The sequence below is a fragment of the Amblyraja radiata genome, chromosome 6 (genome assembly GCF_010909765.2).
Source record: "Amblyraja radiata isolate CabotCenter1 chromosome 6, sAmbRad1.1.pri, whole genome shotgun sequence".
NCBI classification, from domain to species: Eukaryota; Metazoa; Chordata; class Chondrichthyes; order Rajiformes; family Rajidae; genus Amblyraja; species Amblyraja radiata.
The window spans coordinates 95,056,693-95,076,825 of NC_045961.1; the positions used below are offsets into that span (position 1 = coordinate 95,056,693).

Sequence of the window (20,133 nt, forward strand, 5' to 3'; positions counted from 1 at the left end):
TAGCTGAATAATCCATACCGTACGCAATAATCGCTTCAGTCACAGTAAAGAGAGCTGACAAACATAAAACCAACCCTTCAGACTGCTGCAGACTAATGCTCCTCCTTTAGAAGGTTTGCTACAAAATCCATAGTTGGTCAACTCGCTAAATATTTCCAATAGTTTTGTCTTCAAGTTTTTGACAAGTTATAATTGTCAAAAATAAATAACTGTTCAATGCAGATCAATAAGATAAACTATTGATCTGACATAGAGGGAGTACAGAGAAGGTTCACCAGACTGATTCCTGGGATGCCAGGACTTTCATATGAAGAAAGACTGGATAGACTCGGCTTGTACTCGCTAGAAGTTAGAAGATTGAGGGGGGATCTTATAGAAACTTACAAAATTCTTAAGGGGTTGGACAGGCTAGATGCAGGAAGATTGTTCCCGATGTTGGGGAAGTCCAGAACAAGGGGTCACCGTTTAAGGATAAGGGGGAAATCTTTTAGGACTGAGATGAGAAAAAAAAAATTTACACAGAGAGTGGTGAATCTGTGGAATTCTCTGCCACAGCATGTAGTTGAGGCCAGTTCATTGGCTATATTTAAGAGGGAGTTAGATGTGGCCCTTGTGGCTAAAGGGATCAGGGGGTATGGAGAGAAGGCAGGTACTGGATACTGAGTTGGATTTCAGCCATGATCATATTGAATGGCAGTGCAGGCTCAAACGGCCGAATGGCCTACTCCTGCGCCTATTTTCTATGTTTCTATGGCTAAACTTTGCATAAGAACACAGTTGATGCAAGTGTAGGTACAACATTACTGCTGTATAAATTTCCCAAATCAACAGGAGATGAAACATTTTCTAATTATCCCACTTGTCGTTTGTACCAAAGACAACTAAGGGTCCTGTCCCACTTAGTGATTTTTTTCGGTGACTGCCAGCATCATTGTCTGACGTATCAGGTCACCGAACAATTTGCGGCGTGGCGTGACGTGACGTGATGCGGCGGTGATGCTGCGTGACGTTGCATGATGACATATTGACGCGCCGTGTTTTTTCAAGTGCCGCAACATTTTTTTGACGCCGCTGGATTTTGAAATCTTCAAAATCTTTTGGCGACACTGATTTGACACCGACAGTCGCCGACAATATCGCCAAGTGGGACAGGCCCTTAATATACGTTTCAATCGTAAACTGCTGCAGATGTTGAAAACCCGACATTAAAACAGAGAATGCTGGAAATTGACATTAGGTCAAGCAGCATCCCTGCAAAGCGAAGCAGAACATTCTAGATCAATGACCTTTCAGTTTAGATTTATTGAGAGATACAGCGCAGAAACAGGCCCTTCGGCCCTCCGAGTCCACGCCAACCAGTGATCACCCTGTACACTATAACACTGTCCTACGCACTAGGGGTAGTTTATAATTATATCAAGCCAATTGCCCTGCAAACCTGTATGCCTTTTTATTTTAAATGTATTCAATTATTACAAAATAATAATTACACTACAATAAAACAAGCCAGAACCCACCACCATACTACAATACAAACATATATCCATAATAACCCACTATACAACTATGATACAATCCTTATTGAGGATACATTCTACACCCTGCGGAGCCCAGCGGTCCCGGAACTCCCTCGGGGTGCCCAACCTGGATGCCTTTGGAGTGTGGGAGGAAATCGGAGCACTCAAAACCCACCCAGTCACAGGGAGAACGTACAAACTCCGTACAGACAGCGCCTGTAGTCCGGATTGAACCCAGGTCTGCCGCTGTATGGCAGATACTCTACCGCTGCGCCACCGTGCCGCCCAGTTCTAGTGAAATGAATGAAAGTTTATTATTACATGGGACACGTCACAGTGAAATTCTTTGTTTTGCAAACCACACACAAAGTATGCAAAGAGTCACCACGTCTAGGGCACTGACAAAGTTACAAAGTGATCACTATTGTTCCAATGGGCCTTCTCTGTTCTCATTCAACCTGGAGTTAGTTTACCTTTCCTGAGTTCTGCTGAATTGCTTTCCCTGTCCTGCTGATTATTATTTTATTTTTTTGGCTTTTTATGTGTTTATTACAGCAAATATGTCGTTGGTAATGATGACTTTCAGAAGTTTATAGCGGATATCAAACCTTATCTGTCTGAAGGTAGACAAAAATGCTGGAGAAATTCTGCGGGTGAGGCAGCATCTATGGAGCGAAGGAAATAGGCAACGTTTCGGGTCGAGACCCTTCTTCAGACTGATGTGAGGATGGGGGGGGGGGGGAGAAGAAACGAAGAGGTGGAGCCAGTGGGCTGAGGGAGAGCTGAGAAGGGAAGGAGAAAGTAGGGACTACCTGAAATTAGAGAAGTCAATGTTCATACCACTGGGGTGCAAACTGCCCAAGCGAAATATGAGGAGCTGCTCATCAAATTTCCAGTGGTCCTCACTCTGGCCATGGAGGAGGCCCAGGACAGAAAGGTCGGATTCGGAATGGGAGGGGGAGTTGAAGTGCTGAGCCACCGGGAGATCAGGTTGATCAGGGAACAGGGGTTCCCCTCTTCTACCATATATGAGGCTCTCACCAGGGTCTCTTCTATACACAGTGACTGTGCTCTCAATCCCCATCCTCCCACTCGTAAAAAGGGAAGAGTCCCCCTTGTCCTCCCCTTCCACCCTACCAGCCGTCACATATAACAAATTATCCTCCGACATTTTCGCCACCTCCAACGAGATCCCACCACTTGCCACATCTTCCCATCTGCTCCCCCATCTGCTTTCCGCATAGACCGCTCCCTCCGTAACTCCCTGGTCAATTTGTCCCTTCCCACCCGAACCACCCCCTCTACGGGCACTTTCCCTTGCAAATGCAGGAAATCTACACTTGTCGCTTTACCTCCCCCCTTGACTCCATTCAAGGACCCAGCAGTCTTTCCAGGTGTGGCAGAGGTTCACCTGCACCTCCTCCAACCTCATCTATTGCATCCGCTGCTCTGGATGTCAGCTGCTCTACTTCGGTGAGACCCAGCGTAGGCTTGGCGATCGCTTCGCCGAACACCTCCGCTCGGTTCGCAATAACCAACCTGATCTCCCGGTGGCTCAGCACTTCAACTCCCCCTCCCCCTCCCACCCGGCGGCTGTCACTCTACTCAACAACGTACCTCGGTGACTGCCAATCACCCCCCCACCCCCCGGACACTTATTATCACTTATTATTATTTATTCAAATCATTTGCTATGTCGCTCTTCCAGGGAGATGCTAAATGCATTTCGTTGTCTCTGTACTGTACACTGACAATGACAATTAAAATTGAATCTGAATCTGACTCCACTAATTTCAGGTAGTCCCTACTTTCTTCTCCCCTTCTCAACTCTCCCACAGCCCACTGGCTACACCTCTTCCTTTCTTCTCTCCCTGTCCCCCCACCCCCCACCCTCACATCAGTCTGAAGAAGGGTCTCAACCCGAAATGTTGCCTATTTCCTTCGCTCCATAGATGCTGCCACACCCGTTGAGTTTCTCCAGCATTTTTGTCTACCTTCGATTTTCCAGCATCTGCAGTTCCTTCTTAAACAGTTATCTGTCTGAAGTAAATGTTTTGATTCAGAGCCTAGCTGCTTTAATTGCTGAATAGAACACAATTCTGAAATTGATGATGAGACGTCTAAACTATTAAAAGACGCATTAAAGAGGCATCTTTCATATCTCTTTCTTGACGTCTCGGAGCCCGTTACTGGTAACAAAATTATGTTTGTAGAGTTGTCAAATTTGCAGTGCGGGAAATATGTCAAAGAGGAATATGTTGTCGCTTTTGCAAACGACAACATAATAATAAACATTTAATTTGCTTCAGTAATGTTGTCTGAGGATTATATATTGATCAGAGTCGGTTCTGCTTTTCTTCAAAACGGTGTAACAGAATATTTTATGTCCAACTGAGACAACAAATGGTGACTTTGATTTAACTGCAAAAACGGCATAATCAACAGTGTAATATTTCATATTTGCACTGAAGTCTTACCTAGAAGTTTATGCTTGTCTCTGGAGTGGGACTTGAACTCATAACCTTCTGACAACAGTGCCACTCTCAGAGCTCAATGTAAAGGTCTTGTTAAAACCCATGACTCTTTCTGATCAATTAGTTGAGAGTTCCATGGAATTAAACTAGAGTCTGGATAATTCGATTGTGACATTTAGAGTCTGGTTTGAAACTTTGAAAAAGTAATTTATTTAAAAAAAAGACTCCAAGTAACTCAACTAATTAGGCAGCAGAGAAACATAGAAACATTGAAAATAGGTGCAGGAGGAGGCCATTCGGCCCTTCGAGCCAGCACTGCCATTCATTGTGATCATGGTTGATCGTCCCCTATCAATAACCCGTGCCTGCCTTCTCCCCATATCCCTTGACTCCACTAGCCCCTAGAGCTCTATCTAACTCTCTCTTAAATCCATCCAGTGATTTGGCCTCCACTGCCCTCTGTGGCAGGGAATTCCATAAATTCACAACTCTCTGGGTGAAAATGTTTTTTCTCACCTCAATCTTAAATGACATCCCCTTTATTCTAAGACTGTGGCCCCTGGCTCTGGACGCGCCCAATATTGGGAACATTTTTCTCTGGAGAACATGGATAGGTGACGTTTTGGGGTTGGGACCCTTCTTCAGACTAACTTTGTTGGTGTGGGGGGCTGGACGGGAGGAGGGGCAGGACAAATCCTGGTGAGTGATGGGTGGATACAGGTGAGGGTTTTATTGTTGAATGGCAGATGGTTGGACAAAGGCCGGAGATGAAAAGACTAAAAGTGTGAGGTAAGGGTGGAAGAGGTGCAAATTGTGAAGCCAGAGGAAGGAATATGGGTGGAAGGAAGGAAATGGATGTGAGTCCAGGTGGGTCACATGGAAAGGGGGGGTGGGAAGGTGGGTGAAGAAAGGCCGTCGATTGTTTGTAGATTAGTTACCTTCGTGATCGCATCCCCAAAACGTTACCTAACCATGTTCACCAGAGTTGCTGCCTGACCAGTTGAGATATTCCAGCACTTTATGTTTTTTTTTGTAAACCAGCGTTCCTTGTGTCTAAGCTCCCGAAGTAAATTATTTTCATTACTTACCCTAGTTGCCCAATGCTTGTCAAGTCAAGTCAAGTAAATTTTATTTCTATAGCACATTTAAAAACAACTCTCATTGACCAAAGTGCTTTACATCAGTGCAGGCACTAACGTGCTACATACAGTGGTACATAGATCAACAATACATACATATATAGATACATACATACGGCGCTCCCTCAGAGGACCTCAAGAAAGGCTTGAGAGCAGAAATAAGTTTTAAGTCTAGACTTAAAAGAGTTGATGGAGGGGGCAGTTCTGATAATAATAATAATAATAATAATAATGGATGGGATTTATATAGCGCCTTGCTAATACTCAAGGCGCTTTACATCGCATTATTAATTCACTCCTCAGTCACACTCGGTGGTGGTAAGCTACTTCTGTAGCCACAGCTGCCCTGGGGCAGACTGACGGAAGCGTGGCTGCCAATCTGCGGCTACGGCCCCTCCGACCACCACCAATCACTCACACACATTCACACACATTCACACACAGGCAAAGGTGGGTGAAGTGTCTTGCCCAAGGACACAACGACAGTATGCACTCCAAGCGGGATTCGAACCGGCTACCTTCCGGTTGCCAGCCGAACACTTTGCCCATTGTGCCATCTGTCGTCTGATGGGAAGAGGGATGCTGTTCCACAGTCTAGGAGCTGCAACCGCAAAAGCGCGGTCGCCCCTGAGCTTACGCCTAGACCGCGGGATGTTCAGCAGCCCCAAGTCGGACAATCTGAGGGACCTGGAGGTGGTGTGGTGGGTAAGCAGCTTTTTCATGTAGGTGGGGGCAAGCCCGTTAAGGGCTTTGAATACATAAAGAAGGAGCTTGAAATTTATTCGGAACCGCACAGGGAGCCAGTGGAGAGAGGCCAGGATCGGGGTGATGTGGTCCATTTTTCGGATGCCCGTCAGGAGTCGCGCTGTGGCGTTTTGGACCAATTGTAGGCGGGGCAGGGAAGATTGGCTGATGCCAGTGTAAAGGGAGTTGCAGAAATCGAGGCGGGAGGAGATAAATGAGTGGATGGTCTTTTCGAGGTCGTCAAACTGGGGGAATTGTTTTATTTTAGCTATCGTCCGAAGCTGGAAGAAGCTAGCTTTTACCACGGCATTGACTTGTTTGTCAAATTTCAACGTGGAGTCAAATATCATGCCAAGGTTTTTGACGTGAGGTTTGAGTAATGGGGCAAGGCTTCCAAGGCTGCATGCTATCATTTGTCACCTTGGTATACTGTATCAGATTACTTTATATCTCTCAATTCCTAACACCTTGTTCTCTGATGCTTTATTGTGCTTATGTATATATATATTATTGTGCTTATGTGTGTGTATATATATATAACCCCTGTCACCTTTACTAATCAAGAATCTGTCCATCTCTGGCTAAAATATACCCATTGTCACCACAGCCGTCTGTGGCAATAAATTCCATAGATTCACCACCTTCTAACTTAAAACATTCCTTCTCATCTCCTTTTTAAAGGTATGTCATTTATTCTGAGTCTATGGCCTCTGGTCCTAGACTCTCCCACTAGTGGAAACATCTTATAGAAACATATAAGGATCTGATAAAAACATATAAAATTATAAAAGGACTGGACAAACTAGATGCAGGAAAGTTGTTCTCAATGTGAGTCCAGAACCAGGAGCCACAGTCTTAGAATAAAGAGGAGGCCATTTAAGACTGAGGTGAGAAAACACTTTTTCACCCAGAGAGTTGTGAATTTGTGGGATTCCCTGCAACAGAGGGCAGTGGAGGCCAAGTCACTGGATGGATTGAAGAGAGAGTTAGATAAAGCTCTTGGGGGCTGGTGGAATCAAGAGATATGGGGAGAAGGCAGGCATGGGTTATTGATTAGGGACGATCAGCCATGATCACAATGAATGTGATCATGTGGCCCAAAGGACCGAATGACCTCCTCCTGCACATATTTTCCATGTTTCTATGTTTCTATCCTCTCAACATTCAATTTGTCCAGGCCTTTCACTATTCGCTAAGTTTCACTGAGGTCCCCACCCATCCCTTTAAACTCGAGTGAGCACAGGCCCAATGTGTCCAAACCCTCATCATATGTTAACCCAATGTTCCCTGGGATAATTACCGTAAAGGTATTAAGGTAATATTTAAGAAATGTATTTCTTATCAATCCTGGAACAATGGCAAAAAGCCATGAATTCAGCATCCAGATCAAAAGTTTGTCATATGCACTCGATATGAACCAGAGCAATAACATTCTTATTCGCTGCAGCTTTAGATGCAACAGCAACAATAAATATCCAATAAATAAATTTCGAATAAAGTTCAAATCTTATTCTAAGGATGAAGAAATAATCTTGGTTCACACTTGCACGAAGACAATGCTTCATAGTATGAGATGCCAACTCTGAAATGAAACATTGAACTGATACCCATTCGATCTCTCAAATAGACAATAGGTGCAGGAGTAGGCCAAGGCTGCACTTCCTCAATAGCAAGAATGTCCTTCCTCAAGTTTGGAGACCAAAACTGCACACAATTCTCCAGGTGTGGTCTCACAAGGGCCCTGTACAATTGCAGGAGGACCTCCTGCTCCTATAGAGGTCCTCCTGCATTTGTACAGGGCCCTAGTGCGACCACACCTGGACAAGATCTTACTCCAGCATTTTCTGTCGATCTGTAACTCAGGTAGTAGACAGGCAGCATCTCTGGAGAGAACAAACTGATCAGTCTGAAGAAGGGTCTCGACCCAGAATGCCACCCATTTCTTCTCTCCAGAGATGCTGCCTGTCCAGCTGAGTTACTTCAGCATTTTGTGTCTATCTTCGGTTCAGACCAGCATCCGCGGTCCTTCCTACGCTTAAGACTTTTCAGCATCTTTTGGGGGGGAAAAAGGTGCTCCCCTGGTTGTCCTGCCAATAACTATTCCTCAAACAATATTATTTTTTTTAAAACCTACCCTCAATATTATCTCATTACTGTAAATTATATCTTGCTGTGTGTAATCTGGTGCAATGATTCCCACTTTAACAGTGGCACCATTTCAAAAGGTACATCATTGGCGAAAACGTGCTTTAAGGGCCTGTCCCACTTAGGCTATTTTTTAGGCGACTACAGGCGACTAGGCTGTCGCCACATGGTCACCAGGGTGTCGCCTATCTGGTCGTGAGTCGTCTCCTCAGTCGCCCAAAGAGTCGTAGCGTCTTTCTGGTCGCCGCTGGATTTTCAACATGTTCAAAAAATGTCAGCGACAGTGGGTTGACGCCAATGAGTGTAGCTTGACTTCTCCTGACGTAGGTGCTGTCGTAGGTTGTGGCCAGGGGACGTAGGTTGTAGCCGGTGCTGACTTCGGTGAATTCAATAGGCGACTACCTACGTCAACCGCGACAGGTATTGGCGACTGAATTAATTTGTCGCCGACAGGGTCGTAGCTTGTCGCGGGTGGACGTAGGTTCACTTCGGTCGTCGTAGGTTGCCGCCTGTGTGGTCGTAGGTTGTCGTAGGTGTGGTCGAAGGCGGATTTCCTCATGGGTCGTCGGTTGTCGGTAGCTTGCCATAGCTTTTCGTCGACTAGGTGGTGGGTTGTTGTAGCTTGTCATAGACGTTAGAAACATAGAAACATAGAAAATAGGTGCAGGAGTAGGCCATTCGGCCCTTCAAGCCTGCACCGCCATTCAATATGATCATGGCTGATCATCCAGCTCAGTATCCTGTACCTGCCTTCTCTCCATACCCCCTGATCCCTTTAGCCACAAGGGCCACATCTAACTCCCTCTTAAATATAGCCAATGAACTGGCCTCAACTACCTTCTGTGGCCGTTGCCGTAGATGTTGTTGTTGTGGGGGGGCCCAGTCGCCTTTTTTTTGCCGACCTGCTACGACTATGACAGTCACCTAAAAAATCGCCTAAGTGGGACGGGCCCTTTAGAATACCTAAAATGTATTATCGCAACTTTTAAGAAACATATGGACAGGTACATGGATAGGACCGGTTTGGAGGGATATGGACCAAATGCAGACAGGTGGGACTGGTGTAGATGGGACATGTTGGTCGTAGTGGTTAAGTTGGGCTGAAGGGCCTGTTTCCTCGCAATATCACTCTATGACCCTCTATGACTCCAACATCTGTAGCCATGCGCATTGATAATTTGGTTGCAAATTGTGACAACACCTCCGTTGACTTAAGTAAATATCAGGATGTCCCGAAGTCTTAAAAAGGCACGGGTGAATACATTTTTTGTTTCTCACTATTTTAGTGAAGATAATGACCATTTATAGCATGGACGTGAGCAAATGTCTTTACTAACATGTAACTTTTGTTTCCTATTTCACAGGAAAGCCGACCGTTATAAATGTTGATATCTATGTCAACAGCATCGGGCCGGTTTCTTCAATTAACATGGTGAGTAGGCTTTGCACCAATAACAATATCTTTTCAATTTAGCCTGATGTGATGAGCTTTGAAACAATGGATTTCTGAATAGTGATGGTCATGGCTTGGTTTCTTAAAGGCAGCCGTGAAAACCATTGCAGACTGCATTGACGAAAAACACAAACTTGACTTAAGATGTTGGCAGAGTGATGTCGAGTACAATTATTATCTGAATGTTGAATTTCATAATGGATGGCAAGATGGCACAGCAGTTAGTGCTGCTGCCTCACTGGGATCCAGTGCTGTTGCCTCACTGGGATCGAGGTTTGATCCAGATCTCGGGTGCCGTCTTTGTGGGTTTGCACACTTCCTCTGCGGCTGTGTTTGGTTTTTGCTGGGTGTTCCGGTTCCCTCTCGAATGCAGATGTTGTATTGGTAGTTTAATTGGCTTCTGTAAACGACTCCTTCATGTAGATGTGGCAAAATAATCAACTTGGGAGTTGGTTTGATTTTGTTTGGTTTATTGTCATGTCCACTGAGGTACAGGTACATTTGTTGCATTCTAACCAGTCAGTGAAAAGACTATATAGTCATTACAATTGTGCCCTCCACAGTGTACAGATACATATACGCCGCAGCGGGACTTCTGACGGGTACCTGTAAAAGGGACCAAATCACCCCGATTCTGACCTCTCTCCACTGGCTCCCAGTATGGTACAGAATCAATTTCAAGCTCCTCCTATATGTTTACAAAGCCTTTAATGGGCTTGCCCCCACCTATATCAAAAATCTGCTAACCCAACATCCTACCTCCAGATCCCTCAGGTCGGCCGACTTGGGGCTACTGACTATCCCGCGGTCCCATTCTACCTCCAGGTTTAAGCTCAGGGGCGACCGTACTTTTGTGGTTGCAGCACCTGGACTGTGGAACAGCATCCCTCTCCTCATCATAACTGCCCCCTCCATCGACTCCTTTAAGTCTAGACTTAAAACCTATTTCTACTCACAAGCCTTTCTTGAGGTCCTCTGAGGGAGCGCTGTATGTATGTATCTATGTATGTATTGTTGATCTATGTACCACTGTATGTAGCACGTTAGTACCTGCACTGATGTAAAGCACTTTGGTCAACGAGAGTTGTTTTTACATGTGCTATAGAAATAAAATTGACGACTTGAATTTACATGATAATGGGAATAACGTGTATTGTGAGATAAAGTACAGTGACGTTTGGTTGAGGATAGTCTGAGGGTCTCCAGTGAGGTAGATCGTAGCTCAGATCCGCTCTCTAGTTGTCAATCGGATGATTCGCCTGCCCGATAATAGTTGGGAAGAAACTGTCCCTGAATCTGGGGGTGTGCATTTGCTCACTTCTGTACCTCTTGCCTGATGGGAGAGGGGAGAAGAGCGAGTGACCGGGGTGAGACTCGCCCTTGATTATGCTGGTGGCCTTTGCTGAGGCAGCACGAGGTGTAAATGTAGTCGAGGGAACGGAGGAGGTTGGTTTGTGTGATGATCTGGGCTGCGTCCACAATTCTCTGCAATCTCTTGCGTTGATGCACATGCGTGGGGGGAGCAAGCTGTAAGAGCACAGGGAAATGAGGAGAGAGGCAATGGAACTATTAGGAATGTGCCTCGGGAGCAGGCATGGACCCACTGGGCCGAATGGCCTCCTTCTGTGTTGTTTTAAGTAAAATACATTGGGATTGTTGTTTAATAAACATGGAAGTTATAAAGCTGCATTTGTTTTGGCATAAATATTTCAATCATTTATTATTTAGGTTAGCACTAGGGCCATGGAATTAAATTAGTTAAGCAAGGTCTGGTTGAATGGTAATATTTTTGTTGAATGGTAGCTCTGGTTGAGCCCCGACCAGCGCGGCCCGTGGACTTCGGGATCTGCGGTCTCCGGGGAGGAAGCGGCCGCTCCAGACACTCCGAGCCGCTGAGAGTCTTCACCCGATGCCAGAACTCCATCATCCGGTGAGAGGGCCTGAAGCATCGGGCTGCCGTATCGGCGACTGCAGAGGCCTCAATAGGCCCGACCATGGGTGAACAGGGGACGGGACTGGACTTTTGATGCCTTATCCCACAGTGGGAACCATTGTGGGGGAGGGGATGCTTTTATGTTTACTGTTAAATTCTTTGATGTTGTGTCTTATCTTTATTTGTGTGCTGCAATGGCAAGTCAGATTTCACTGCACCAATTGGTGTATGTGATAATAAATGTCCGTTGTATCCTTTGTATGAGCTTGAGAGGCTGAATGGCCTACATTTCCCAGTTATCTTACTTTGTTCATTCCATAGCCTTGTCAGAGATTTGTCAAAATGTGGAAACAAAGAACTGCAGATGCTGGTTAATACACAAAAGGACTGAAAGTGCTGGAATAAGGTTGGCGCAGTGATGGAGTTGCTGCCTTGCAGCACCAGAGAACCGGGTTCAATCCTGACCGTGGGTGCTGTCTGTATGGAGTTTGCATGTTCTCCCTGTGACCTTGTGCGTTTTCTCCGGGCGCTCCGTTTATCTCCCGCACTATAAAGAAGTATAGGTTGTAGGTTCATTGTCTTCAGTAAAATTGTAAATTGTCCCTAGTGTGTAGGATCGCTGGTCGGTGCGGACCCGGTGGGCTGAAGGGCCTATTTCCACTCTGTATCTCTCCAGTCTGCAGTCTAACTCAGCAGCTCATGCAGCATCCCAGAGCCTCAGAAACGAAAACCTAACCTGATATTCCAGTGTGGTACTGAGTGAGTGCTGTACTGTCAGGGCTGTCGAGGCCAGAAATGCTACCTACCCACCATGTTCTCCAGTGATGCTGCATGACCTGCTGAATTACTCCAGCACTTTGTTTCCCTTGTCAGCGATTCCCATTTGGCGGAGCCATTAAGCTCAATTTTGAACTGAAGTCAGTGAAGATATTCAATTTCTGAGATCGTAGCAACTCTGCGCATTAATTCAGCTCCTTCATATTCCCCGGCTTAATTTATGGCCTCTGTTGTCCCTCAGGGATGAAACTTCCCAACCTTATCCAACTGACCTTTGTTACAACTCCAACCTACTAATGAAGATGACTGTTCACTGTCCTCTGTGATGGGTCAGCAAACCATTGAGTGCAAGGGACTGATTTGAGATGCACATTAAATCCTAGTGATGCCCACTATCTTTGAAAGAAGTATGTTTTAAGGATGATGTGCTTGGCATCACAGCTAAAACAAAATAGATTTGTAAAATTATCAACGTGGGCTTAGCTACTGCCTTACAGTGCCAGAGACCCTGGTTCAATCCTGACTACGGGTGCTCCTCTGTACATTCTCTCCGTGACCTGTGTGGGTTTTCTCCGAGATTTCTTCTGCAGTTGTACAGGGCTCTGGTGAGACCACATCTGGAGTATTGTGTACAGTTTTGGTCGCCTAATTTGAGGAAGGACATCCTTGAGATTGAGGCAGTGCAGCGTAGGTTCACGAGATTGATCCCTGGGATGGCGGGACTGTCATATGAGGAAAGATAGAAAAGACTAGGCTTGCATTAGATGGATGAGGGGGATCTTATAGAAACATATAAAATTACAAAAGGACTGGACAAGCTAGATGCAGGAAAAATGTTCCCAATGTTGGGCGAGTCCAGAACCATGGCCACAATCTTAGAATAAAGGGGATCCATTTAAGACTGAGGTGAGAAAAAACTTTTTCACCCAGAGAGTTGTGAATTTGTGGAATTCCCTGCCACAGAGGGCAGAGGAGGCCAAGTCACTGGATGGATTTAAGAGAGAGTTAGATAGAGCTCTAGGGGCTAGTGGAATCAAGGGATATGGGGAGAAGGCAGGCACGGGTTATTGATTGGGGACGATCAGCCATGATCACAATGAATGGCGGTGCTGGCTCGAAGGGCCGAATGGCCTCCTCCTGCACCTATTGTCTATGTTTCTCTCATCGGTTTCCTCCTGCACTCCATTGACGTTCAGGATTGTAGGTTAATTGGCTTGGTATAAATGTAAAATAAAATTATCCCTAGTGTACTTAGGGCAGTGTTAATGTGCAGGAGTCGTTTGCCGTTGTATGGACTCGATGGGCCGAAGGGCCTGTTTCTGTGCTGCATCTCTATAAGCTAAAACTAAAATAATTTAAGTTTGCACGAGGAAGCATATTCTGCAGTGTCTACCTTGTGTTTGATGTGCAAGGAATAACTTTCTGATACTAGCCTCAAAGAAGATTTATTTTTCACCTTATCCATTGCAGTGGCACTATTGTTCGATAATAAACCAGTCATTTGTGTGCCCAGGTTAGCAGCTCATTAAATTGTAGCAGTAATTAACTTCATTATTGGAACCAAAGCGCTTTAAAATATCCGGAGGTCATGAAAGGCACAAAATAATTAAAGATCTGTAATCTTTGCTAGGTTGTGGATTTAAGAGCCAGTTATGGCTCATGACGACCATTCCCAAAAGTCGGATTTCATTGGCGGGGTTTAATTTCTACTTTAGAGCCTCGGAAACTAAAATCTTATCTGATATTCCAGTGTTTAAGAAGGAACTTCAGATGCTGGAAAATCGAAGGTAGACAAAATTGCTGGAGAAACTCAGCGGGTGAGGCAGCATCTATGGAGCGAAGGAAATAGAAACATAGAAAATAAGTGCAGGAGTAGGCCATTCGGCCCTTCAAGCCTGCACCGCCATTCAATATGATCATGGCTGATCATCCAACTCAGTATCCTGTACCTGCCTTCTCTCCATACCCCCTGATACCTTTAGCCACAAGGGCCACATCTAACTCCCGCTTAAATATAGCCAATGAACTGGCCTCAACTACCTTCTGTGGCAGAGAGTTCCAGAGATTCACCACTCTCTAATGTTTTTCTCATCTCAGTCCTAAAAGATTTCCCCCTTATCCTTAAACTGTGACCCCTTGTTCTGGACTTCCCCAACATCGGGAACAATCTTCCTGCATCTAGCCTGTCCAGCCCCTTAAGAATTTTGTAAGTTTCTATAAGATCCCCCCTCAATCTCCTAAATTCTAGCGAGTACAAGCCGAGTCTATCCAGTCTTTCTTCATATGAAAGTCCTGACAGCCCAGGAATCAGTCTGGTGTACCTTCTCTGCACTCCCTCTATGGCAAAAATTAGGTGACATTTCTGGTCGAGACCCTTCTTCAGATTGAAGAAGGGTCTCGATGCAAAACGTCACCTAGTTCCTTCGCTCCATAGACGCTGCATCACCCGCTGATATTCCAGTGTGGTATTCAGGGAGTGCCTTACTGTCGGGAATCAGGCAAGGCATTAAATTCAAGGTATCTGCACTCTCAGAATGGCGTGAAGTTGTCTGTGGTATTATCTGAAAGATGATAAGACTATCACTGGAGTACCGGCTAACATTTATCCTTTAATCATAGAAGCATGGAAGTAGACTCTTCAGCCTTATTTGTCTCTCCAAACCTGGTTTTATAACTGAGCTAGTCCCATATCTCTCTAAACCTTCCTATCCATGTACCTGTCTCAATATATTTTAATCTTTGCCATTATACCTGACTCTACATTTAACTCTGGCAGCTTCTTCCATCTGTGCACCAGCTTCTGCTCAAAGAAATTGCCCCTCAGGACTCGTAAATCTGTCCCCTTGCCTTAAATCGATGCCTCCCTACTTCTGGACTACTCCACCCCAGGAAAAACTGTGTGGCCATTCGCCTTATCAATACCTCTTGTGATTTTTGTTTTTCTTTGCAAGATCCCCCTAGCCTCCAGGGAAAATAAGTCTATCAATTCTATCCAGTCTATGTAACCTCTCCCAGTAGCTCAAGCCCTCAAGTCATGGTGACATCCTGGTGATTTATTTTCAATATCAGTATTATGGGAATACATTGCCTGATTCGGGTTTTGTTTTACGATATATTCATTGTACTTTTATTATGGGTTCCAACTCTAGATCAGTCAGTCTGGTTCTGATGTAGGCTTCCCATTTCTTGTTGGCTTTGTAAACCATGCAAGCTGCTGGATTTAGCTTAGGTTTAGCTTAGAGATACAGGCCCTCTGGCCCACCGGGTCCGCGCCGACCTATGATCCCCGCACATTAACACTATCCTACACTCACCAGGGACAGTTTTTACATTTACCAAGCCAATCAACCTACAAGCCTGTACGTCTTTGCAGTGTGGGAAGAAACCAAAGTTCTCGGAGAAAACCCACGCAGGTCACGGGGGAAAATGTGCAAACTCCGTACAGACAGCATCTGTAGCCAGGATCGAACTTGTGTCTCTGGCGCTGTACGCGCTGTCAGGCAGCAACTCTACCACTGTGCCACTGTGCCAGCTCTCCACTTATCTGCACTTTCCTGACAATCACAGGAATAGTGTTTGTTGCCCTTTCTGCATTGTTTACCGTGTTTTGAAATGGAGATTTACTCATTAGCACAACAGCTGTCAAATTAAGTCCAGGGAAAGACATTGAAAGAATAATTGGAATTTATTCTCTGATTCAAAAGCCGACATTTTAATATTGATTTCAGTAGCCAGTGAATTATGCCACTGGTTACTTGTGTGTTTGATTTAATCAAATGGAAAATACAGGCATTATCCAATTATTTTGCATTAATAATCAGAGTCGAGTCATTTGTATTATATTATAACAGAACAGAGAACATTGAAATCTTAAAATGAACAGGAACCAGTAATTTCATACAAGGCTCAAGAGATGTCATAATGCACACTGCAAGGCTCCAACCCAGAATCTTGTGATGATATTCAATTATACCTGAGAAAATCTCTCCAGTGTGATGTCTATTTTTACTGCACATTGCAAACTTGTTGAATACTTGATTAACTTGAAACTATATTAATACGGGAGTCAGAGATTACAATACAATACAATACAATACAATTTTATTGTCATTTGAGCCTCAGTGAGGCTCAAACGAAATTCTGTTTCCACAGCCATACAAACAAAGACAATTCCTAGACATACACACAATTTAATTCACACAAACATCCATCACAGTGGACCCACTGTGATGGAAGGCAAAATCTTTTCTCTCCCCTGTTCTCCATGTCTCTCCCGATGTCCAAGCCCCAGGCGGGCGATGATAAGTCCCACGGCCATTTTAGGCCGCGCCGGGCGATTTACGGCCCCGCTCCCGGTCTAAAAGTCTCGAAGTTGGAGCCCCCGGCAGGCGCTGGAATGTCCCACGGCCATGAAGCCGCGCCGGGCGATGTATGACCCTGTTCCGGGTCGTTCCAACCCCGCGACACGGGCTGGAGAAGTCACGTTGCGGGAGCTCCGGGAAGCGGTCTCTCTCTCCCCCCGGACCCGCGAGCTCCCGATGTCCCAGTCCACCGGACCTGCGGCTGCGTTGCTGGAGCCTCCGAGCCCCAGGAGTCGAGTCGCAGCAGCGAGTCACCACCGCTCCCCACGTTCCGAGGCTGGCCAGCCCCACGATGGTGAGTAGTCTGCAGCTCTGCAGTCTCCCGAGCCCCCGGGTCGTTCAGGCTGGAGGCCGCTCCACGGTGCTAGGCCCCAACGACAACGGAGACCCGACAGGGAAAAGGTCGGGTCTCCCAGACAGGGAAGAGATTTAAACAGTTTCCCCCGCCCCCCACATATACACATTTAAAACGAGTATTAAAAAACACCAAACACTACATTTAACTAGACAAAAATTTAAAAAAAAGACAGACAGGCTGTAGGGGCCGCTGCAACGGGTGAGTCGCGCCGCCAATGGGGAGAAGGCAAGAGATTGAGGATGGGAAGAGAGATAGATCAGCCATGATTCAATGGCGGAGTAGACTTGATGGGCCGAATGGCCTAATTCTGCTCCTGTCACTTATGAACGCAAGATCTTACGGTCATAAGGTCATAAGGCATAGGAGTCGAATTAGGCCATTCGGCCCATCAATTCTACTCCACCATTCAATCATGGCTGATCTATCTCTCTCCTTCCAAACCCCATACTATGAATCCCATTTTCTCTCGTTTATGCAGTTCACAGTTAGAATGCTATCTGTTTCTTTGTCCCCCTGTCCCTCCCTCTGTGTCTCCCTCTGTGTCTCCCTCCCTCTGTGTCTCCCTCCCTCTGTGTCTCCCTCTCTCTGTCTCCCTCTCTCTGTCTCCCTCTCTCTGTCTCCCTCCCCCCTCTCCCCCCATCCCTGTCAGTGCGATAATATTCAGACTCTAGAATCAACTGCAAGCTTATCATGAAATAATTTGCAGGCTGGAACTCCTCGTGTATTGTTTCACAATTTGTTTAATTGAAACATAAAAGTCACAAAATACTTGCAGTAAAGAACATTATTGGGCCCATCAAGTACCTGCTGTTCTTTACGGAGCGATTCAGTTCTTTGTTTCTCCGGCTTTTTCTCCATTGTTATTATTTGTAAATATTTGTCCAATTCCTTTTTGAAAGCAGCAGCTGAAATTGTATCCATTGCACACTCGGCAGTGTTTTCTATAGAGACACAAGGAAGTTGTAGTCACAGTTTAGTTTATTGTCACATGTACCTAGGTACAGTGAAAAGCTTTTGTTGCTTGCAATCCAGTCAGTGGAAAGACAATACATGATTGCTGTGTAATCGAGCCACTTGCAGCGTATAGATACATGATAAGGGAATAACGTTTAGTGCAAGGTAAAGCCAGCATAGTCTGAAGAAGGCTGGTCTGAGGGTCACCAATGAGGTAGATAGCAATTCAGGACAGCTCTCTGGTTGTGGTAGGATGATAAATGTGCTTGATAACAGCTCGGAAGAAAGTGTCCCTGGATCTGGAGGTGTGCGTTTTCACACTTCTGTACCTTTGGAATGGCCAGGGTGCGGCTCATCCTTGATTGTGCTGCTGGCCTTGCCGAGCTTCATTTTCTTGCTCTTATTTCTAGATGATTGTTATTCTCTGTACAAGCAAGTTCTTCCCCAGGTAACATCTGGATCTTCTTTCAGTCACTTTGTATCCATGTCCTATTATGGCTAGAAGCCTCCCCCGACCAGGACAACACCAGTCTGAAGAAGGGTCTCGACCCGAAACATCGCCCTTTCCTTCTAACCAGAGATGCTGCCTGTCTCGCTGAGTTACTCCAGCATTTTTTTTGTGTCTATATTCGGTGTAAACCTGCATCTGCTGTTCCTTCCTACACATCTCTCTCTTTACTCTGTTTACATAAAAACAGACATAAAAACAGTTTTTATCCACGAGTAGTTGCTCTTCTCAACAGCCAAAAACCTGTAGCCTCCCTTTGATCTGGTATTTTGTTGGTTCACATACTTGATCAATGGTGTTTTATCATTAATGTTTTATTATTATTAATGTTTAGTGTTTTCTGAGTCATTCAAGAACTGAGTCACTCCAGAACAAGGGGTCACAGTTTAAGGCTAAGGGGGAAATCTTTTAGGACTGAGATGAGAAAAACGTTTTTCACACAGAGTCGTGAATCTCTGGAATTCTCTGCCACAGAAGGTAGTTGAGGCCAGTTCATTGGCTATATTTAAGAGGGAGTTAGATGTGGCCCTTGTGGCTAAAGGGATCAGTGGGTATGGAGAGAAGACAGGTACAGGAGACTGAGCTGGATGATCAGCCATGATCATATTGAATGGCGGTGCAGGCTCGAAGGGCCGAATGGCCTACTCCTGCACCTATTTTCTATGTTTCTATGTTTCGTAACTGTCACTGTATGTCATGTTGTTACTTGTGGGCGGAGCACCAAGGCAAATTCCTTGTATGTGAATACTCGGCCAATAAACTTACTTACTTACTCTGTTTAAACCAACCATGACCTTGACCATCTCCAATGTTTCTCCTCTCAACCTTCTCTGGACGAACCTCGTCTCTGCTGGTCTCTCCTCATGTCTGGAACTATTCCAGCTCAGCAGAAGTACTAATCCAAAAGCTACAGATGCCAAGAATGATGGCTGCGATGTTGGCATTAATATTTCATTTGAAAAGCAATCCTCTGGAGCTATCAGCACAGGACCTGCCAACTTGAATGGATGGGTCATTCTGAATCTTTTTGTGAGCGTGTGTGTGTATTCAAGAAAAGCGCGGGGATTGGTCCCAGTAGTGCAGGGAGCCTGTCTGCAGTATGTGTCAGTTCCCATCAGGGTTCCACCTACTCACACATACAATCAAGCTTGAATGTAAGTATGTAAGCTGCTCTCTGCAGCCCCACTGGTATCGAACGGAATGGTAAAAGCAGTAAGGTGGCATATTCTAGGTCTTGTTTACAAAAGTCTGTCAATTATCACCTGAGATTTTGAAGCTGCGTTTGGGCAGGTGGGGCATTTCAGTTGACAGCAGCTATTCCATCAGGGGGAACTTCGGATCATGAGACAAGTTCCTATTCGATTGCGTTTCCCGTGCATGAGCCCACTGACATGCGAGACAGTATTGTGCCTCGAATCTTCTCCTCCTGCATATCACTTTCGGAGCGCAATGATGCTGTAATAACAACTGCTTTCCCTGCCACATCTACAGGCACAAAAAAAATCAGACGCAAGGAACTGGGGCGGCACGAAGGCGTGGCGTTAGGGCTACTTACTGCCTGACAGCGCCAGAGACCCGGGTTCGATCCCGACTACGGGTGCTTGTCTTCACGGAGTTTGTACGCTCTCCCCGTCACCTGCGTGGGTTTTCTTCCGAGATCTTCTGTTTCCTTCCCACTCTCCAAAGACGTACAGGATTTGTTGGTTAATTGGCTTGGTATAAATGTAAATTCTCCCTAGCGTGTGTAGGATAGTGTTAATGTGCGGGGAT

General features: G+C 45.5%; 1 protein-coding gene across 1 annotated transcript in view; it reads left to right on the forward strand.

Moving 5' to 3' along the window:
• The window catches only part of gabrg3 (gamma-aminobutyric acid type A receptor subunit gamma3), a 644,954-nt gene that overhangs the window by 21,030 nt on the left and 603,791 nt on the right, over positions 1-20,133 (forward strand). The window contains exon 4 of the mRNA XM_033023452.1: positions 9,384-9,451. Within this exon, the coding sequence (XP_032879343.1) occupies positions 9,384-9,451 (68 nt within the window). The remainder of the gene's footprint in view (positions 1-9,383; positions 9,452-20,133) is intronic.